We start from the raw sequence: 22,156 nt of genomic DNA on the forward strand, positions 1-22,156 counted from the left end.
TAATTATGATAATCCATTAACGATACAGATTAGAGATGGTTAGTTTGAGATTTGTCTTTTAAATTTTATAGTCAAACAATGACAATTAATCCTATAGCTCTAATTTTTCAAAAGTGTTTGCAGAAATGACTGTTAAAAAAAAACAACAAAAAACTGCCCTGATGAGGATATTTATTCTTTCCATTCTGAGAGCATACTCTTCTAAATATTCCAGTCATAGAGAAGAAACTACTATTTAGTCCTTCATCTTGCCAAATATGTGGTGCACTGTATGTAAAGATGTATCATTATCAATCAGTCTATTATAAAACCAAATATCTGTTCTGGTATGTCACTGATGCATCTTTTTCTTTTTGATGAAGAAACGAGTAAAACAAGAAGGGGGTGAAAGCAATGTTGTCTGTGCTTTAGTGGGAAAACCTTCTATATGGGTGCTAACTATGGATGATCAACTGGTAAGCTACCTAAGCCTGAAAGACATATCTAGTAACAATGACATCATCAGAAATTATGTCATCAGTTCCTTCTGGTTTATTAATATTTTTATTAATTATTTCATTGTTCTTCATCTTAGTAAAAGGAACAAAATGTTGAATGACCCAGAAGAAAAACAAGATTGTGAGGTAGGAAGAGTTTATAGAGAGCAGAATAGACAATATAATAAATGTCTTCATTTTCAGATTAAATTTTAAGGCATCACAATTTTGCAATGAATGGCAGAAATCTTATCTATCATTCAGTTAGAGCTGCTCCAGCACTTCCATGGATTTCTGGTCTAGTCACACTGTTCATAAATGTTACATCTCTGCTAAACTTTCAAACAACTCTTATTAAAATAGGCTATCTTGAAGATATAGGACTAAATTAACAGAAGACCAAGAAGGCTCCACTGCCTGAAGACACTGAAAATGTGCCTGGTTCTAATAAAGGCGACTATGATTCACTCAATTTAAACCTTCATAAATGACAGACTACTCATTCTGTTATTTAGCCATCACTCAGCAGACACTAGCCTTCAAACATGCTAAAAGCCAAAGAGAACCTCATCAGTAACACCAGAAGATGAGTTAAAAGTTCCACTGTTTATTCATGCTGAAGGGAAGCCTCAAAGAATTCAGTGCAAGTTACAGCTGAAGATTCCCATGGCTCATTCTCTCCTAGTGCTTAGCAACAATAATATGGTGCTCCACAGTTTCAGAACCATTGTGCCAACATACATAAAAGGCTAAGTTATGGGGGGTTAAAGGAAGGATGTCAGTCATATTTTGGGGAACAAAAATGACAGCAGTGGCTCACCAGAAAGTGTTATGGCTGACAGTCTCCATCATTATCTTATTTCTTAGTATCACAGCCTGTAATTACAGTGCAGCTGATGTGCTGAGAAATATCTTTTCCACTGTTTACAGAAATGAGGAAAGTACTTATTCAAAACCTAGTAAGATTTCCAAATGATTCAAGTCTCATGCTATTACCATGTATTTTGCATTAAGAAAAATGGATCGGTTTCTGAACCAATGCTGTTTCTAATTTGAGGACACGTTAATATTTCCATGTTTCTATTCATCAGTCTGAAAAAATAGCACAGAGGTATCACTCAGTAAGACCTACTGCAATTGTGAAATTCAGAAACTACTGAGCTACAACTATAAATCCATTCAATTCAATACAATATCAGAAATTACTTGCTTGACTCAGGATTGTAAAAAGATTTACTTTATATTACATCTTGCATGAACATTATGTCTTAGTTGTGGTCGTTCTTCATTCATTTGCAGGCATTACTTTTCCTAGCAAAAGGTTTTTATTTGTATGATAGCAATGTCATAACTGAAACTGCAGAAAAAGAGAGCTCAAAACACCTCAAAATCCATAGCATTACAGGACTTTTAATACACTGCATTACAGGATTTATAATTTCAGGGTGAGCTCACTATATGAACAGGCTGAGATGCAGATAGCATTGCCTGGAGCTATTATCAAGGGTCTCCTTACCTTTTTTTTTTTATCATGTCCCGTACTTTATCGTGTCTCACAAACAATGAGATCACAGCAGTCCCTGCAGTCGTTGATACAAGCAAATAATAGAAGTAGAAAGCACTGGTAAATCCTTTTTGTAAGTTAAAAGTTTTCAATTTGGCACAGACTTTACAAGCAATGACACAATGAGTTTTGTACTTGCATGATACATGATCTAAAAGGAAGTCCAAAAGTTAAGAACACATATTTTTGGGGGATCAGTTTTAAATTCCTGGGACTTTCAAGACATGAAAAGTGAACAGCCTGACTACTGAAATATGAAACTTAGCATTATCATCATGCATATCCGTCACTTTTGTTTGTTAACCTGTCTGAAATGGCAGAAATTGGAGAGGAGACCCATGGTAAGCATCTGGCATGTACTGAGTCACTGAGATATCTTCAAAAGGAACATACTTGCAAGAGTTCATATACCAACAAAGATGAACTAGCTTGGACTCTTTTAAAATATAATTCAATCATTAAGTAACTAATTTAACAAAACATGTGGAGTTTGTTTATGCCCTTAAGAAGCACTGATTTTATTATTCCAAGCTTTACACATAGTTCTGACTCATGAGGACTCAATATATCTAACCAGCCATTCAACAAATTGAAGTTGGCACATGCAAATTTGTACCAGCTGAGTTGCTCCCATACATGTAGGTTTAGCTTCACAAGTTGCTATTCATCTCACAAATGACAGCTACTGCTCCCTGAAGACACAAGGAGCTGAGGACACACAAACTGTGCTGCATCTCACTACCACTCAGTAACTCATCATCCCATTGGTACTTTTTCAATAACTAAGTAAGTAAGCTTTCTGTGTTTCTGTAAAAGTAATTTATTCCATAGGGTCACTTAATTATCACGGTTGAAATCACTTTACATTGAAAAGAATCATCTTACTGATGAGCTAAGCCCTGCTTAAAGAACCATGCCAGAAGCTCACGTATCAAAGCTCTTCTGACAACCTTTTGGCTGAAATCTCTTGAGGGCACTGTCCATGGATTACTTATACTGCAGAAATTAATGTACAATTATAAGCTCTTTATTTAAGACGACTGCAGTTTGTGCACATTCTTTTATGGATAACGTTTTTTCTTTTACAACTCAGTGACCTGGGTCTACACAGAGATTGACTTGATTCAGTTAAATCCAAAACAAAATTTTTCAACATTTTCTGACTGATCAGAAAATATTTAACTTGGAGTGGAGGAGATAAATAATTATTTTGATTTTTAAAAGAAGGGGAGGGGGGGCGGGAAAGGGAAGGGGGGAGGGAAACAAGCATTTTGAGAATTTGAAACCAGAATGCTTTCTTTATAAGTCAAAACATTGTGTTCAAAAATATCATAATGATCCTTCTTCTTCTCAGGTCCTCTTACCTGGACCTGAGCAAGGCCTTTGACATGGTCCCCCATCACATCCTCATCTCCAAATTGGAGGGAGGTGGATTTGGTGGGTGGACAACTAGATGGATAAGCAATTGGTTGAAAGGCCGCAGACAGAGGGTGGTGGTCAATGGCTCTATGTCCAGGTAACGAGCGGCGTCCCTCAAGGGTCTGTCTTGGGACCGGTGCTCTTTAACATCTTTATTAATGACATCGATGAGGGAATGGAGTGCACCCTCAGCAAGTTTGCTGATGACAACAAGCTGAGTGGTGCAGTCGATACGGTGGAGGGAACGGATGCCATTCAGAGGGACCTTGACAGGCTGGAAAGCTGGGCTCGGGTGAACCTAATGAGGTTCAACACGGCAAAGTGCAAGGTTTTGCACTTGGGCCGGAAGAACCCCAGGCACCTGTACAGGCTGGGAGGAGTTGTCCTTGAGAGCAGCTCAGCAGAAAAAGACCTAGGGGTCCTGATAGATGAGAAACTTAACATGAGCCAGCAGTGCGCTCTGGCAGCCCGGAAAGCAAATGGGATCCTGGGCTCCATCAGGAGAGGGGTGGTCAGCAGGGATAGGGAGGTGATCGTCCCTCTCTACTCTGCTCTTGTGAGGCCCCATCTGGAGTACTGTGTCCAGGTGTGGAGCCCTCAGTACAAAAAAGATATGGAGATTTTGGAAAGGGTCCAGAGGAGGGCCACAAAGATGATCAGGGGGCTGGAGCACCTCCCCTATGAGGACAGGCTGAGGGAGTTGGGTTTGTTCAGCCTGGAGAAGAGAAGGTTGCGGGGTGACCTCATTGCAGCCTTTCAGTACCTGAAGGGAACTTACTCCCAGGAGGGGAGTAAACTCTTCGAAAGGGCTGATAATAGCAGGACTAGGGGAAATGGTTTTAAGTTGAAGGAGGGAAGATTTAGGTTGGATGTTAGGGGCAAGTTCTTTACTAGAAGAGTGGTTAGGTCCTGGAACAGGCTGCCCAGTGAGGTTGTGGATGCCCCGTCCTTGGAGGTGTTCAAGGCCAGGTTGGACGGGGCCCTGGGCAACCTGATCTAGTAAAGGTGTATGTTTGGTGGCCCTGCTAGGCAGGGGGGTTGGAACTACATGATCCTTGAGGTCCCTTCCAACCCGGGTAATTCTGTGATTCTGTGATTCTGTGATTCTGTGATTCTGTGATTCTTCCACTTCCATTTTAGGCCAGTTAAATCAATAAAATGCATTGAAATCAAAGAAAATATTCCCTGCAAATCTCCCAGCTCTCCCTGGAAACTGAATTTACACTAAAAGTAGAAAGTGAACCCCTTGTTTTTGTAGACTGAAATTGAACTCAGAATTGGCCACAGATCATATGGTCAAGTTCTGTTCTGGGAATTCAACTCCTAATCTTCTCTGAATCCAATCCTAGTTAAATAAAAATGTGCGTCTCAATTCATCTTTAACATTGAAGAAGTACCAATTGCTCTACTTACTCAGTGAAACAGTAGCACTGTGATACCATACTCCTGGAAGAGTCACTACTTGTGTAATTAACAAGAAGGGATACAAAAAGATGAGAACACCTGCTGTTTCTGAGTTCTTAGTGATGGTGACAGAGAAGTGGAGCTACTAATTAAATTTATAAATACTATAAATGTGAGTATACTTAAGTCCATCCATTTTGAAGGCAAGTAATGTCCATCTGAAGTGTCACAATTCTACATGGTTCAAATTCAACACCATCATATTAGTTACATCAATATTGTTTGCAAAATCAACTGTTCACCACTAGCTGCTGATCAAAGTGATAAGTAATGCCTCTGACTGCTTTTAACAGTAAATTATAATCTAAACTAAAAAGAAATCATGCAGAATACATTCCCAAGTGTTCATAAGTAGTCACAGAGTTTCTTGGATGAAAGTATATAGAAATCAGTTTCCATATACCCAAGAGGAGTGTATGAAATCACTTACACAGTAAAGCAAAGCCCCCATAAGGCTAGAGCTGGTGTGTAAGTACACCAGTGAACAAAACCAGAGCTGACGGAAATGATAGAGATGCCAAATATTCCTGAATGAGGTAGGCTGTTCTACCTAGGGCACACGGGGAATATACAGGAGCAGGTGTCAGCTGTAGGGAACCTAAAGTAAGAAGGGATGTCTGCAAGGAAAGAGTATCACTCATGCATGCACACACACGTGCTGCAGGTGCTGAAGTACTACAGCTCTTCTGGGGACACTACTGGGTAGTGAAAACACTTGGCTGCTAGTCCTAAAATAATATTTCTCTCATTCACAGAAAATATGACATGATTTTTTATGTGACATTTATATTTTAGCAGTACCTGAAGGCAGAACTTAAACCTGACTGCACAGACACACTGAACATAAAAAAAAAAGTGACTTTCTCTCAGGAAGAGAAGGCCTACTAAAGATTCCTGTTCTCTTTGGTTAATATTCTGAGGAATGACAAATAGCAACATGATCAAAATGCTGTTTATTTAAAAGTGTCCTCTTAAGCCAGCCAAACTATTTACACAATTCCAGTCTATAAAATTATAGCATATTTTTCAAATAATCATCACAGAACCGCAACCCTTTCATCAGATACACAACCTATCCAAACACGTGCAAACAGAGATGTGCATTGGAACAGAATAAATCCCTCCATAAATCTCCCAGTATTAACACTGGAACAAGAATTTATCCAAATGCTACGAGATTGTAACCCTACCTCTAAAATTTTCTCAACTAAATTAGGTATCAAAATCTCCAGCTTTTAACAGTTGGTTATGTGGTACCCTATGAAAGAAAAATCCCAGTCTACTGAAGTTGAAATTGAACTTCAAAAGCCTGCTAAAATTAAACTTTTGTTCCTAGGCTTCCTCTTTGGCTGCTTCTTGTGTTCAGCCTCGGATGTTTCTAGAGTACTGTTTGTCTTTCCTAGGTTTTAATCCGATCCTCATTGAGGCTGAGGAGCCCTTGTCTCCTTCCCCTCCCCGCCCTTCATTCTTTATTGACTGTTCTAACTCAGACACAATTTAAACTACTCCAAATACATTGACAAAACTTCTTTTATACTGGACTTTAGATATTCTATTCCATAGAATTATGAGATACCATCACAGTGGGCACCTTGTAAATATGTTAAGGGAGCAGAGCAACAGTAACTCATAGGACAAAAATGTTAACCATATTTGTCTAAGCTGAATTAAATGTGCAGAGGATGATAGAACTCATTCTTGCACATCTGTTTGTCTTCTGTCTTCCCAAAGCGGTTAGGCATGAAGTTTCATCAATGGCTTATGCGAGTGTAAAATGTTGTATAGAAGAAAGAACTGATGTGCAGTGTCCTTCATACTCATAACAGGTCTATATAAGCATAGTGTACATCCACCCTTGACTTCTCACATTTTAGCACATCTTAGCAGAAGACTGACAGGACTATTTTGAAAAAAAATCATTATATAAAATAAAGTTCAGATCACATCAGTAAATAATTATATAACTTCAGTAGTTCTACACAGTAACATAATTTACACTTTAGCAGTGAAATATTTGAAAGATGAAAATCTTGGTTAAATTGAAGAATGTATTTATTTGTTTGTTTGGAAGTTTAATAATGGAGAAAATATAAGTTTAAATATAAATAATGCATTTTGTTTAAAAAAAAAAAAAATCTTATGATGCTTGTGTTTCTAAGCTGTCTTAAAACTAACCCAGATCTCTGACAACTTTAAAGTTGGAACATACCTGTTGACAACCATGTTGTGTAGTAATATGAGATCCAACTCCTAGAAGCTCTGTTCCTCTAATTAGTAGGTTGTCCTTGAAATGACAGTGGTATTCCTTTCAAGGATAAACATTTAGAAGTTTAACTTTTTATTTCATGGCAACACGCTCTATGTAGAGATTGCCTTTCACACAATTTGCCCTTCTGACTAGCAGGATCATCCTCAGTATTTGCTAAGTCAGACACATGTTTCTACCTATCTTGTTTTCTTGAAGGTATTCTCTAACATCACGCCTTCCTTAGCTTGGCATGAGTGCCTGAGGTACATAATGCCCACCATACATATAACCAGATTCTATGCTATCATGCTGCTCTAAATCACAGAAATTGTGAAAAGCATTTCTGAGTTACACCACTTAAGCAATGCTAGAATCCCAGCTTTTCATTCCCATAAACTATAGCAATTGAATTTTTTCCTCCAATAAAGAAGTCTTTTTATTACTGATTCATCTTTTTCTCAGAATATTATTGTTAGATTCAAATAAACATCCAACTGTATTGGGCTGATTGTAAGGAAAGAACTGCATTTCATCCTGAACCCATGCGCAAATATTTCCTCAGTTAACACATCTCTCAGTTCCCAGTAGGATTAGATCATTGTACCTCTAATATTTCACAAGAGTTTGCTGTCAGTTTGATACACCAAAAAGATGGCATCTTCTCTACTCCAAAGCCCTTCAGTTCACAAAAAAAAAAAAAAAAAAAAAAAAAAAAAGCCATGCTGCAATAAATAATAAATATACAGTACAGCTTCCTTAGACAGATTCCAAGAATTTTATATGCTGTAATTTAATCCCTAGAAAACCAGAGGATATTAAATGAACTAAACTGTCTTAGCCAGAAATCTCTGATTTGGGCTGCTCTTTGATGTTTGTATCTGAAAGTCTTTGAAGTCTTAAATTTTTTTCAGAAAATAGAAAAAAATCCTGCCTTTGTAAATCATTTTGTGATTACATAAATGACAATATGATGATGAATGACACAGAGTTTACCAAAAGGAATCATTTCTCTGAATATTAAGTTAATCAAAAATCCAAGACAGTCTAGTATGAGCTGCTAGTGCCTTAAAGATCCTTTGGCATTCCAGATGCACAATGAAACTAAAATAGTGTAGCCTTATTATGAGCACCTTTCCACATCTGCGATCCTGTTATACAATAAAGTCTTGTTCTTTTGTAGCAAAATTGTACTGGTTCTTTTTTCCTTTTCTTTTTTTTTTTTTTACTATTAATTTGAAACATGTGGGCAGAGGGTAATCCAGTAAGCCATAGGCATTTCATATCAGAGTTTTCATACAATCACATGTAACATCAACCATCTGGTTGGAAAGATAGATAGAACTTGTTTTGTATCAATAGACTGTGAATGACTGCAAGGAGCAGAAACAGTGAAGTTCAAATGAATATTATATGCGTATTCATATGTATGAACATAATAGTAATAGTTTTCAATGAGCTCATTGATGAAATAAACTGATTAGTGATAAATTAAAATAGCAAGCTCTATACAAAAGTTTGCTTTACTTACCACACTTGGAAAGAACAGTGTTATCTGTAAGTGAATGCAAATGACACATATAAAAGAGAACAAGTGAGATGCATACACATGCTCAAAAAATAAATAAATAAATAAATAAATAGATCTGTCAGCACTATATTTTTCTCAGATAAATAGAAGTCATTTTGAAATTCCACAAAACTACTGAGTAGGCTGACTATTATAAGATAACAATTTATAAAACAGATGTCTGTTTTTGTTTTGACCAAAGAGAAAGCATTATCTCTGAAAACACATTCATTCATTGTTTATTTTCAAAGTGAACTTCAAAATTAAATTACAGAGTTTGGAAGGAAAAAAATTAAATCAACATCTGAAAGAAATAGAATCTATTTATAATTTTACCTTTTTGATGTTGAAAGATATTCCATTCTAAAGCCTTAAGGATATAAATTCTTCTCAGACTTACAGCAAAGGAATGCAGTTTTTTAAGATGGATAAACCTGTACCAGAGTTTTGTGAAAACCTGGTAAATATTCAAGAGTTCGTGAATCTAAAAGATTAAAACCAACAACTTATGCAAACATATAAAATTATTTACAGTCCGGTGAAATCCAAACTGCGTATATGTGAAATGCTCTGTGCATCTGTTGTAAAAACTGAAATTCAGTCTGGAATTTTGTATATAGATAAGCAGAGAGAAAAATATATGATACGTGTTATCTCTGCATTTACAGTACAAATTAGTGAGTTTGCATTTTCAGGTTACATATTATCTAACCATTACAGATATTCTGTACAAACATTGACTTTCATTGTAGCATTCCAGATGTTCTCTGTTCTTTACAAGTGACTGAATTGGAATAAAATCCAAGGTGAGGATCAGAACACTGGAAATATTACATTCTTATTGGTTGAATAGTTTATTCATAAATATGTTGATTAAAAAGTGTTATTTTCCCTATTCATTTTTTTAGATAGTTAATGGTTTGACTCCATGTGCTTGTGTTTTGTGGTTTTTTGGCTTGTTTTTTGTTTTTTGTTTTTTTTGGGGGGGGGGGGGGGGAGGGGATGGAGGGTTGCTTGTTCCTTAGTAGCAGACATTCTACACAGCCCCCTGCCATTCACATTCATTATTTTAAAGAAGAATGAAAACCATGGTCCAACAAATCACTTAAGCACATGGTAAGTCATTATCTCATCACACTGGAAGTAAATAACACCACTGGTGTATTGTACACAAACAAGTATTTTGCCTTTTTGGAACCTAAACATTGACTAAAGAGCTCAGTTTGTTCTGTCAAAATATTTTATGTGCTTCATGGATATTTTCTCATAAGCCATGACCATAAATAAAATTAAGAGTGTTTATTGGCCATCTATCTTAATTCTCTGCTGAAACTTTTCAGAACCTGGAGACAATTAGCATATCATCTCCTCCTGTTGCTGAGAAGTGTGTTCTTCTCAAAGTTAAAAACATAAGAATTCAGATATCAATACCTCAGGTATTAGGTGGCTCCAAACTGAGCGCTGTTTTATATTACCTTCACAGCTTCATCAGTACCAAGTAGAGGACAGTAATAATTATGTCTGCTCTCTCATACTCCTAAAACAGTCCAGCATAAGCTTTATCTTATGTGCAATAGGAGAACACAACCAGCTAATATTCTACCTGAAGTCTATCACAACTCCAAATCCATACTAAACAGACAGAGAAAAAAAAAAATATAAATGATGCAATTGTTTCAGAATGCATTAAGAAACATGCTTTCAACACTGGCTTAGAGGAATGAGTCAATAAATCCTGGAAAAAGCCTCTCTTAGCAATAAAGTATAAACCAAAACCACGATGGATAATCTTTAGCTTCCTAGGACACTCCCTTTGATTGAATACTGTGTATTACTGTACGTCAAGGGTTTAATTCACAATGCTGATTTTCTGCTCCAAGGTAAGTAAAATAGTAATTATGTGTCCTTTTTTTCTTTTTTCTTTTTTTCATATAGAAAATAGATTTATCTAATTGTTCAGTCTTTCTGGAATTAAATATAAAAGGAATTATTCCATTTCTAACTTATTTTCTCTGGATCTGGTGTCACAAATGAGATAATCCCAGTGAGATTTAGCTTTGAAAGCTAAAGTGAGTGATTTGATTTCATAGAGTTTGTGAGTCAGTATTACCTAGAAATTAAAGTATTAAGCCAGTAGACCAGAGATAGTGGTTTGGTTCTTAGCTTTGCAACAAGTGTATTTTGATAAGCCAGTGCAAATAATTGAAGTCACTTCTTTTAAGTTTATGCTTGCATAAGGTGAAATACTCAGGGGTTTTTCAGGTGTATTATGTACATGTCTGTAATTATAGTTCAGAATGCACTGTGAGGTATTTGAATGGAATCTAAGATGAAAAGACAGAGTAACAATAATATTAATTTCTATAATTACTCCAGTGTTAGCAAAACACATCATAGTTAGGATACTGTATCTAAGTGATTTTAGAGTTATGGTAGCAATATTTAATTGCAGTTCCTTCTTTAAGTGTACACATAAATATTATTATGGTCCTGAAGCAATTTTAATTATAAAGTTGCATCTCCTGTTGTGGTTCTTTGTGCAAGTAATTGACACTACTGTTCACTGTAGTTACCCTGAGGAAATTCCCCAAAGTGAGATGAGATGTAATTCTATAAAGCAGGGCAAATCTAGAGTAAAAGGTGGTGTGGAAGGGAGAACATGAAGAAATAATGTTGAGATCTAGGAGTTGTATAAAGTAGATAGAGTATGAGTTCTCATGCCTCATTCTCTAGCCTAGAACATCTACTTGGATTATTTATTTATTTATCTATCTATTTATTTATTTTAATTTACAATGCCCATCTAACGAATAATAAATAAATAAATAAATAAATAAATAGGCTAGACATTGGTAATAGGCTATCTGGGATAGCTCAAATTTGGATAAGAATCAACAGTAAGATAATATCACCACATTTGTAGTATCCATTTTATTTTTCTTAACAGACCAAGTCAATTCTTTTAGCTTGAGACACACAGAAGTCAAAAGGAGATAGTTTTTTCTCATCTTCACAGACTTGCCAGACTCCACTGTATCAAAGGTTTTCCCAATAGTTTCAAGCACCAAGACCCTGCTTCCTCTGGTCTGTATTAGCTTAAATTTTGACTTCCTCAATCTTCTCCTTTCTAATTTATTTGCAAGAACAGATCTGACCAATTCATCTGATACCTTGCTTTAGCCTTCTACTTCTCAACTGACTCAGACGTAAAGTCTCTGAACATTAACTGCACCACAGTTCCCTGTCTGTGTGATCTCATAACACATTGAGACATGAGGTCTCTTTTACCCTTTTGGTGATATCACATTCAATCACATTGTGCTCTGCTTTCATCTGAGTACTACTACATTATTCTAGCATCAAAGTAGCATGTTTTCAGCTAGATTTGCTTAAATGCTTCATTTCCATGTTAATTCTGCAGTGATGATCTCTCCAGTATGCAATAACCAAGTGTCATGCTGAGATATTTTACAAAGACTGTCCAAATCCTTGTAAATGTGCACTGCCTCCGCCCAGACACTCTACTGATTTTGTCCAGCCTGGTAGGAATGCAAAAGATGATCTCAAGAGGATAGGAACTGTCCTATCAGGGGTAATGAGGTCCTGATCCACAAGCATTACTATAATTTTAGAAATTAACAACAGGGTCAGACAGCTACAAAATCAGTATGTTGAAAGATAGAGTTAGCCAACTACACACTACATCTGTTTCTCTTATTCAGGCCACATCTTCACAATGACAGTAACCTTCTGGCTACTAATGGACAAATTAAAGAGGAAAAGTTTGGGGTATTTTCCATGTTACAAGACACTTCTTCAGCTGTATATCTAGCAATATGTAATTTGTAGAGTAGATAGTATCTTCCAATTTCTTGCCTGCTGAGAAAAGTTGGATGGATTTTAGCCCCTTATTTCATCATCCCAAGATAAGCATAGCTTCTGATGAATTTTCCAGTAATGTACAGGCCTATATTGTTAAAATCCATAACTCCTCCATCAGTAAGGCTAAATCATCAGAATGGTTGCCTTTTCACACATAAAAATGTGGAAAGTTTTCAGCACATGGACTCAGCACCCAAGACTAAAACAATTTCCATACAAGTATACTGAATTAAAATGCAAATTGTCTTCATTTCTGCTAGTACAAAAGATGATGTATTTTTGTTATTTAGGAAGACATAGTAAAAGACTTTGATTTTCAAAAATTTTCATAGTTAGGATATAATCAGGGATGAGTATGAGGGGGTATATATACATTCTTTCTAGTAGGGCTAGTAGATGAGGCAAGCTTCTTACTGTATTATGATGCCAAAGTCTACATGTGCATGCATCTAGAATCATATCTTAAATATTTCTGAAAAAAAAAAAAAGCAATTGTGTAAATATTTGTGGAGAAACTTGAAGATGTACATATCATTGCCCAGTATCGGTAAGTATCATTTGTAGGCGGGGAGGTGAGGGAGGGGAGGGTGGTGGGGAAGCGATAAAAACTGAAAGGAAAAGGTAGGATGAGAGATATGTGAAGAAAGATAAACAAACCTAGACCAAACTGTGTACTTAGTTTAAACAAATATATAAATAAATAAATAAAACCTTAGGGCAGGTCTGTGCAGGTAATCTATCTGAGATTTCAAAGTAAAAAGCAACAGCTCTCATGAGAGTTTCTTCAGCTATCTCCACATTACTGCTTCCCTCACATTAGTACTTTGTGCAGAAAAGCTGACCCTTAAAGCATGACAATTCATTGTGTATTTCTTCAGCTCCATGAAAACTGTCCTAAAACTTCTCTCAGTCGTAGTGCATTGAGTTAATTATGCACACTTCACAAACATTAGCATAAGAGGAAAATCAATACTATAAAAAGAAGAGAAAAGCAGGAAACAAAGTGGCAGAGGGACCATAACTCCTAGGCATGTCACCAAACCTCTGCAGCAGACACCACGCCTCCTACCAATGGCCGCAACAACGGTGATGATGCCGGTGCCACCGAGGGGCAGAACCCCGTGCTGATCCCCGGAGCACAGAGGGTCTGGCGAGGCCGCGCGTTACCTGTGCGGCTGCGGCCGGAGCCGCTTTGGAGCTGTCCAATGTAGCCGCGCCGCTCCGCTCCGCTGCACACACGAGGCAGGGAGGGAGGTGAGGGGGAAAAAAAGCGGAGGGGATGGGGGGGAAAGGATATTTGGTTTCTAAACGACTGCGGATCCTAGTCTGCCATCGGAAATGTTTGCTGTCCCGTAGGCAAACAGGAAGGATTTTTGCGGGGCTTTATCCTTCTGCCGCCACCATCCGTCTGCTTTCAACTGATGGGTTTTGAAATCCCCTTGGAAATTAGGGACTAATTAGCCCCAAAGCAAGAGTGGCAACAATGCATGACAAAGGAGACGATTAGGGCTTAAGAAGGCTGTACTAGAGTGACGGCATCAGCCGCCTCCAGACACGCGGCCCAACAAATCGATCCGATTCCACTTGGGTATGCCTAAGGCAGTCCCGGACCGCGAAGGCCACACCGTTATTTAGAGACATATGTTGTGTGGGAGGTTCAAAACAAAACCCCTCGCTTCTCCCAGCTTCCCAGGACAAAAGCAAGACGACCCCCAACGTCCGTCCCAGAGGGAACTTTGATCAAAGAAAGGTATTTGGCGGTGTCGTGCGTGCGTGTGCGTTTATGCGCATTTCACGCCATTTTGCTCCGTGTATCCACCGTTATCATAGCAAATAGTCAGGTCGATTCTTCCACGCACCACCGCTGACTTTGGCTCTGCCGAATTTTCGGGTGAAAGCAGCTGCTGCCCTGAATGGCACCGCCTTATCCTCGTCTGCCGGGCAGGAGAAAGGGAGTTCAAAGCAATGCTTAGAAATAGCCTGAAATGAGCATTACGAAGCAGCCTTTTGCTGCTACCCTGCCCAGACGTTTGAACTCTAGCTGAAGGGATTTAGGGGAAATGGAGAGGACGATTCCAACAGTTACTACTGGGAATGCAATTTCGGGTCCCCTACAATGCTTACTTAGGCTAATGGAGGTCCTGCCATTCAGATCTCATTGCGCTGGGATACAGGGTAAACATTTCCCGGTGACCCTCTGCATGCAGGTCTCCTCTTCTGGACATCATTAAAAGTATCCACGTACTTGCCTGACATCAATTGTGCGGCTGGCTCTCAGGGTTCAGAGAACCCGACAGAAAGCAGGAAGGCGAGCCCAGGGAAGACCCGGCTCTGCTGCTGCGGGCTGTAAAGAGCCTGAAAATCGTTTGGATGCGGGTGCATAAGAAGAGACAAAAGTGCTCAGCAGGTAAGAGCCGAGGGCTTTGCCAAGAAGGAACTGTCCTTGATCGCTGTGACAGGATTGCCTCGCCGGGGACTCCTCTCTCGTGAGCATCCACGCGTCCCCGAGGGGGGCTGCCTGTCTCCTCTCATCAGCATCACGGAGGGAAATTTCACAGCCGCTCTTTCTAGTCCTGCTAATCCTGTTATCCGAGGGGTTATAAATATTAACGCCTCCGAGACTGGGGATGGGGGACCAGATTAAGCTTACTCCGAAGTAAGATGTCAGCCGGCCTCTTCCCGGCCCACCGGCTCCCGGAGCTGCTTCGCGGCACAGCCCCGCCGCTCCCCTGCCCGGAGCGGCTTCTGGGCGCCTCGGTGCTGAGCTTCGTGGCCGACATCTCACTGGGAACCCCTCAGAATTCATCCCGGGCCGGGCTGAGCCTGGGGCTAACCCCCGAGCTTCCCTTCGGGGACAGAGCCCTGTCGCTGCGGGAGGGGATGGCCCGGGGACTGCCTTTGACGGCAATCGGAGACGGGGATCTCGAAGACGAAGAGGAGGAAGAGGAGAGGATCCGGAGCTCTTCCCTACTGGACAGACCCAGGAGAAAGAGGGTTATCACCTACGCCCAGCGCCAGGCAGCCAACATCCGGGAGAGGAAGAGGATGTTCAACCTCAACGAGGCGTTCGACCAGCTGAGGAAGAAGGTGCCCACCTTCGCCTACGAGAAGCGGCTCTCTCGGATAGAGACCTTGCGCCTGGCCATCGTGTACATCTCCTTCATGACCGAGCTCCTGAACGGCTGCAGCAGGCAGGAAGCAAGCTAGGGGCAGCGAGGCCCGGCGGGATGAGGCTGGGGCCGGACACCGCCCTTAACCACGGGCTCCTCGCCCCGCAACCTGACCATACAGGAGTGGGATTTAAAGTGAAGGGTGCGTGAAGGAAAAGGGGAGATGGAGAGGTTCGATGTGTGTAGATTTGTTAATATATATCGCTTTTGTAAAGGAAGTGGGGGGAAAAATATAAATTCTGGGGCATTTTGGTTATTGTTTTTTGACTGCTTGCCTTCAGTATTTTGCAGTTTGTTGCCTTCGTGAACAGATCGGATGGGGCAGCAGAAGTGGTGCCGTCAGAGGTTTGGCTTTCCAGGGGATTCTGTTGCCAGCCCAGCTGCCCGCCGGGGGCTATGGAAAAATAATAATAATTATTAAAATAATAATAATCTGGTGTTATGTTTGCTTGTTTGTTTGTTTGTTTTTAATAAAAAGAATACTGCCTTTTTCTCTGAAATCCATCTTGATAAGTTTAAGCTGTGCATCACGGGGAGAGTTAAGTGGAACCTCTAGACCAAGCCACCGTTTTCACCCAGGACCAGTTCTGCCATTGCCTGTGAGCGGCCAATGCCGCCGCTAGCACTGACCGGGGCTGCAGGAGCAGGGCCCAGCGCTGTGATGCGGACGGGGCGCGGCGGAGACCGGGACCGGGACAGCCCTGCAGCTGCGGGGACGTAGGGTTGCTGTTTCTACCCGCAGGAAAGAGAAAACCTTCAGGCGTATGGGCTTTGATTTTGAGGACGCTACTCAGAGCTTTTCCCCCTTGTTGTTTCTTAGGTGTATTTTTGGTTGTTTGATTCTTCCTCGTTTCATTTCTGCGAGGAGAGAAAATTGGGAAGAAAAAAATCACTTTGAAAGGCGGAGCGGGTAAAGGAGGGAAGCCTAGGCCAGCCGTGAGCCTGGAATGGGGAAGGAAGTGGGGGTCCACCGCCTATGCGGAGGAGTCGGCTACTCTTCTTCCTCTGGCCTGAAGCGGGGGTCGGTCTTTTAGCATTATTTTGCCAAATCCTGGGCGCTGCCGGCTCCTCCCGTTGCCCCTTCTCCCTGGGCAGGCGTGGCTCTCCGGATCCCTCCCAGCTCCTGCAGCCGCCCTCCCGCAACCAGCGATCCGCAGCATGGGACAGAGCGCAGAGGACGCACAGCAGCTGACCCAGGTAAGGCAGTGGGCTGCTGCCTTCGAGGACAGCTTCTACTTCCACTGCATGAAATTATAGTGATAGCAGAGACATCGAGATTGACTCCGGATTCTAAGGAAGAATCTAAATCCCACCCTCATAGTTCTTTGATTTCTTTTCTCACGCTTTTGTCAGCTCTTGTGATGAGTCGTCTTCTTCTTTTCCCATTCACGTTAGTATTGCCATCACGACATCCTGTTTTGTTAATGAAGTATTCCTTCTTTTCTAATTTGTTTCTCCGGATCCTCTTCCACTTGTTTTTGTTGACCTCCCTGACTCCATGCGCTACATCTGCTTTCTGGTTGTAGGGATGATTTTCTTTCCAAGAGGCAGTTGAATGGTTAATGCAGATGGAGACTCTAGAAAAAGAGGTGTTTCACTTCGTCAGGCTTTTTTTTTTTTCCCCTTTTTCTTTTATTTGTTCCCATTCTAAAAATAAAATGAGAAAACAAACCAAGAATGAGCAATGTTCCATAATCAATGACTGCTTACATAACCCAGGTGCATTTTACTGTTACAGCTGCATCAAGTGAAAAATAAATAAATAAATAAATAAATAAATAAATAAATAAAGGTAAATTATTCAGTGTTCACTTCTTAACACTATTTCTCTGCCATCTCCACACAACCACAATTTCCTCCGCATAATTATATATCCTTACATATTTTTTTTTGCACTGGATAAAAATCTCTGTAGTGCATAGAGCCTTAAATTAGAGATTCACGATGTAAAAATGTCTGTCACAGATAATTCTAACATTGCTGTGTTTCTTTTCTTGGTTTAATAACAAAACATTGGAATGTGCTCAAGCTTTTCCATACTTGTGTTAAGGATGAGAGAAAAGCAAAAAGTAATTGTTACATTTTATTTTTAAATACAAATCAAAATCTGGACCTCACAGTATGAGTGCTCATCTCTCAAAGATTACCAGATATTTTATACAGTAATGAAGAACAGTGGTAGCAATCTTATATGAGCCACCAATTCTAAAAATGTTTGAATTTAGAAGCGTACTCACACTACAGGCCAGTGAAGAGAATATGCAAACAGCACAAAGACACATTTTGCATTAGTGACAGGCTTCAGAGGAGCCTCTTGTCAGCATGCTGATTTATAGGAGCCGGTTAATTGATGAAGGACTTTCATTTTTTGCTCTGTGCCTTTCCAAAGCAAGCAAAGATTGAACAGAATGGGAGTCTTGACGTAATTTTTTTGAATGAACTTCTGCTACAACTGAAGCATACCATTCAAAGCAGTGGGGAGCCATGCAGACCCATCTGATTCCTATGTAGGTGTACTGAAATCATAGAATCATAGAATCAGGTTGGAAAAGACCATTGAGGTCATCTAGTCCATCTAGTCCAACCTTCAGTCCTGCAAGCTCAGTTTGCTGAGAATTGAAATGCATTTTTAAACACTGCAGAAAGCCTCCTTCCTATCATACAGTCCTACCTCACTGAAGCAACAAGACTGTGGGGTCCATTCTCTCAACAGATTCATCTCACTTCAAAGTAGATGCCTCATGATCTGTGGAATCACATGGTAAAAAAAAATAGCGTGCCAGGTCTGTGAAGCCAGAGGAATCCTGGCCCTAATGCAGTAAGTGCCAGAGTTGCTGCTGACTTCAGTAAGGATAGGATTTCACCCGCTGTATTTCCAGGACTTCCCCTTGCTCAGAAACTTTGCTGCCACCAACGTTGGGGCCAATCGCAGCCCTTGGACTCCCCAAAGCACCATGCCATTATCACCACATCAAAAACAAAAACTGACAGTGTCAATTACTTCTGGGAAAAGATAATAAGGGTTTTTTTAAAGCCCCAAAGCAGTTTGATCATAGCCCATTTTTAGATGCTCTTCCGAGATGGGTTTGTTTATATTCTTTTTGCCCACCGAAGGCTGCCTTTTGGTAGAAAGTAGCCCTTGTAGCTATCGTATTACAATTAGCATTCAGACATGTAAACCAAGGAATAAGTCTAGATGAAATCATGTTTGAGAGGCATTTCCAAGCTTTCTAAGAGAAGAATAAATAATCAAATGATTTTTCAATCTATAGTCAGGCTGAGCTTGCTTTACATCTGCTCAACTTGAAAGGAGTTTTAAGCAAATTAATGCTGGAAACAGAACAAAATATTATGATAGCACCACAAACTCCTGCATCCACATTCTGACTAGCTACTACAGCCCCATGATTGGTGTTTATTATCGCATTGGCCAGCATTTCCATTATAAACAGTCGAGTGTGGAGGGTTTCTAACTCAGCTACAAAAATTCCCTCCAGAATGAAACCTGATAAGTGAAGCCTTATTCCAACAACACTTCTGTTCTTTTACAAACTTTAAAATGAATTAGTTTTTGAAGTCGTGGGGGTTCTAAGCAAAAATTATGGAAAAGGATTTTTGATTTATTTTTATTCTTCTTCAGATCAGTGGTTCTTCTCAAAGAAATTTTTCTGTGCAGCTCCTTTGGTCTTTCCAACAACTTTGAACCCTCTGAATTTTCTTTTAATTAAAAGTAACTGAGATACCAATACTTAAAATGTAACTGTTTCGCATACTGAAACTCGAATTTCCTAAAATTATTGTTTTTACCAGGCTTAAATGCTACCACTCTGCAACAATGGCAGCCATGCTTCTCCTAGCATACACAGAACAGAACAGTTAATAAAGATAGATAGGTATATCAATTGTAATCTTTTTGAAGTACAGTAAAATGTATAGTCTATTCTAAAATAAAATAAAATAAAATAATAATAAAAAAGCTAAACACAGAAAATTCAGAGTATTTTTTCTTAAGTTTTATTTTGAAAAAGCAAGTTTGCTTCAGACATTGAAATGAATATTCATCACCATAAATAAATAAATAAATAAAAACTGAATGAAGATATTCAACTGCAATTGCCCTAAAAACTAGGCACGTAACAATTGCAGCTCAGGTATTATTTAAGAATTTGTCTTCATTTAATTCAGATTCAGCTTTTTACCTTTTGTATCCCAGGTTCAAGAGTAACTGCTGATCTGGTTGGCACCAAATATTAGGCCTTTAAAATGTTTTACATCCACCATTCCACAAATCAGCCAATTCCAAGGTCCTTACACACTTGAAATTCCCATTCCTTCATAGAATACAAAGTAAGGGAGATATTCTATAATTACTACTTTTGAGTTGTGTAGTGCCAATTTCCACATGAATCCACACTTGTAAGGACTGCAATGTAATCAAATCCCTATACACATTACATTGCTTTTGAGTGGTGTACACTTCTCACAAGGCCTTCAGTGACATTGCTGGGTCTCATGGCATCTCCCAAAGGGTCTTGAATGGGTCTCAGATAGAATTATTTAGTGCAGAATGGTACGGTCACTATTGTTACATGGAGCTTTATATCAAGCCATGGTGGTCAAGCACACTCAGATACTAGGCCCATTTAAGCTTTAGTCTTTTTTCTCTGATAACTTAAAAAATAAAACTTAAAGAATTTGATGACTTAACTGTCTCTCTTCGTCAGGAGATAATAATTATCCATGTTATTTCCAGTTTCATCTTGTCTTACTCCAAGCCTTACAGAGGATCAAGAGAAGGCAGTGCATTTTGTTTTCTACAAAACAAAGAAGTCTGTGTGAGAAGGAGCATCACCATAAATACATGAATTCATACAAGGACGAGCAATTAATTCAAAGGCTGATATTTCTTTTTTTTTTTTTCCTACTATTATTTATATATTATAAGTTCTTAATCATTTCTAATGAATTCTTACCATTGAAATGCTGTTATCAGAAGAAAGAGTGGTGAATGTACCACAAAGGATACATTAATAACTGTTTCACACCAAATATCCTCACTGCTTGAATATCTCACTTTCCTGTGAGGTACCTGATCTCTCTGAGATGGATGAAATGTTGGTTAAAGAAGGGTTTAGTTATGTGAGATCATTCACTTTTTGTATGACCAAGATGAGATACAAGGTTCTGTTTTTTCATAGATCACTGCTGAAACTAAGGATATTAAAAGCTGAGAACTGAATCCACAGCCATAACTTAGAACCCTGATAATGAAATGAAGATCTATAGCTGTGATAACCCTTTTCTGTTCAGCAGGGAGTGATGATTGTGATGCCCCTACTGCTCACACCAAATATTTCTGGAAATCTGTAGTGCATTTTTCTGTGCCCTGACATTTCTTCCCAAGCCTTCACTCCTGGGGGCAAAAGTGTCACTGAGCAAAGTGAGAAAAGACACTGAATCTCAAGGGGTCCAAGCAGTGTCTCTAGAGAAAATGACAGTTGCAAAAACCTCTCAACTTTAATAAATATACTGCATGATTTGAAATACAAGGTTTGAACACAGACTATGCAAAGAAACTCTAACAAGTGTAGGGAAATATCCACAAAGCCTTGACATCTCCACCAGACCCAAAGGCATGTAGTACTTCACATCCATCTTCCACTTCTCCACTACCCTACTCTTCTTTCTAATCACAAACAGGAAGCCCTGGAAACACACAAAAAAATGTCTCCTTTAGAACACATTTATTTGAAAAATGAATGCAAACCCAGTAGAGCTAAATCCAGCCACAGTACATCAGATTTCAAGTTGCAAGTGTGCTATGTTTCTTATGAAAGCTGGCGCCAGTGATCACATTCTGCCATTGAGTTCACTCTGTGTAGTTGCATATTTTCTTAACAAGGATCTGAAATCAGCCCCCTTCACAGAACTGACAGCCAGAATTATGCCATCTTTCCAAATGCAAAGATCATATGATCCATCTGTTGTCCCAACCATGCAGGGGAAACACTTTCCAAAGAGAAATGTGGGTTGGCCCCAAACGTATGTAATTATCCAAATACTGAAGTGTTTCAGATGTTTCAAGGTGCTCTTGGACCTGATCTTGGCCATCTAAGCTCCTATGAAGTCTTTTAGAATAACGTACATAACTAATTCTTTGAGTTGGCAGCAAATATTTGGAGTACAGTAATAATTTAAAAATTATTCTTAAATAACATTGCGCTGAATCAGAGATCTAGGACTCAAGAATATAATCAGGGGGCATTTAAGAGTGCTTACACTTTTAAGTAAACCGCATTTTTGTTCTTAATATCACATATATATAAACAAAAAGAAAAGAGATTCTTTTATATAGATGTAGAAAGA

General features: G+C 39.3%; 1 protein-coding gene across 1 annotated transcript; it reads left to right on the forward strand.

Moving 5' to 3' along the window:
* The first annotated feature begins 13,971 nt into the window (after nucleotides 1-13,971).
* Nucleotides 13,972-16,224, forward strand: FERD3L (Fer3 like bHLH transcription factor). The gene has a single exon (XM_032443207.2). It carries the CDS (start codon nucleotides 15,282-15,284, stop codon nucleotides 15,825-15,827), a length of 546 nt encoding a protein of 181 aa, XP_032299098.2. The 5' UTR covers nucleotides 13,972-15,281; the 3' UTR covers nucleotides 15,828-16,224.
* The last annotated feature ends 5,932 nt before the right edge of the window (nucleotides 16,225-22,156 follow it).

This window comes from Coturnix japonica, chromosome 2 (assembly GCF_054131305.1).
Source record: "Coturnix japonica strain WE chromosome 2, WE-NBRP24, whole genome shotgun sequence".
Lineage (NCBI taxonomy): Eukaryota > Metazoa > Chordata > Aves > Galliformes > Phasianidae > Coturnix > Coturnix japonica.

Bases quoted from the DNA above. Each gene is read 5' to 3' on its own strand.
- FERD3L (XM_032443207.2), top strand. From the start codon at position 15,282: ATGTCAGCCGGCCTCTTCCCGGCCCACCGGCTCCCGGAGCTGCTTCGC.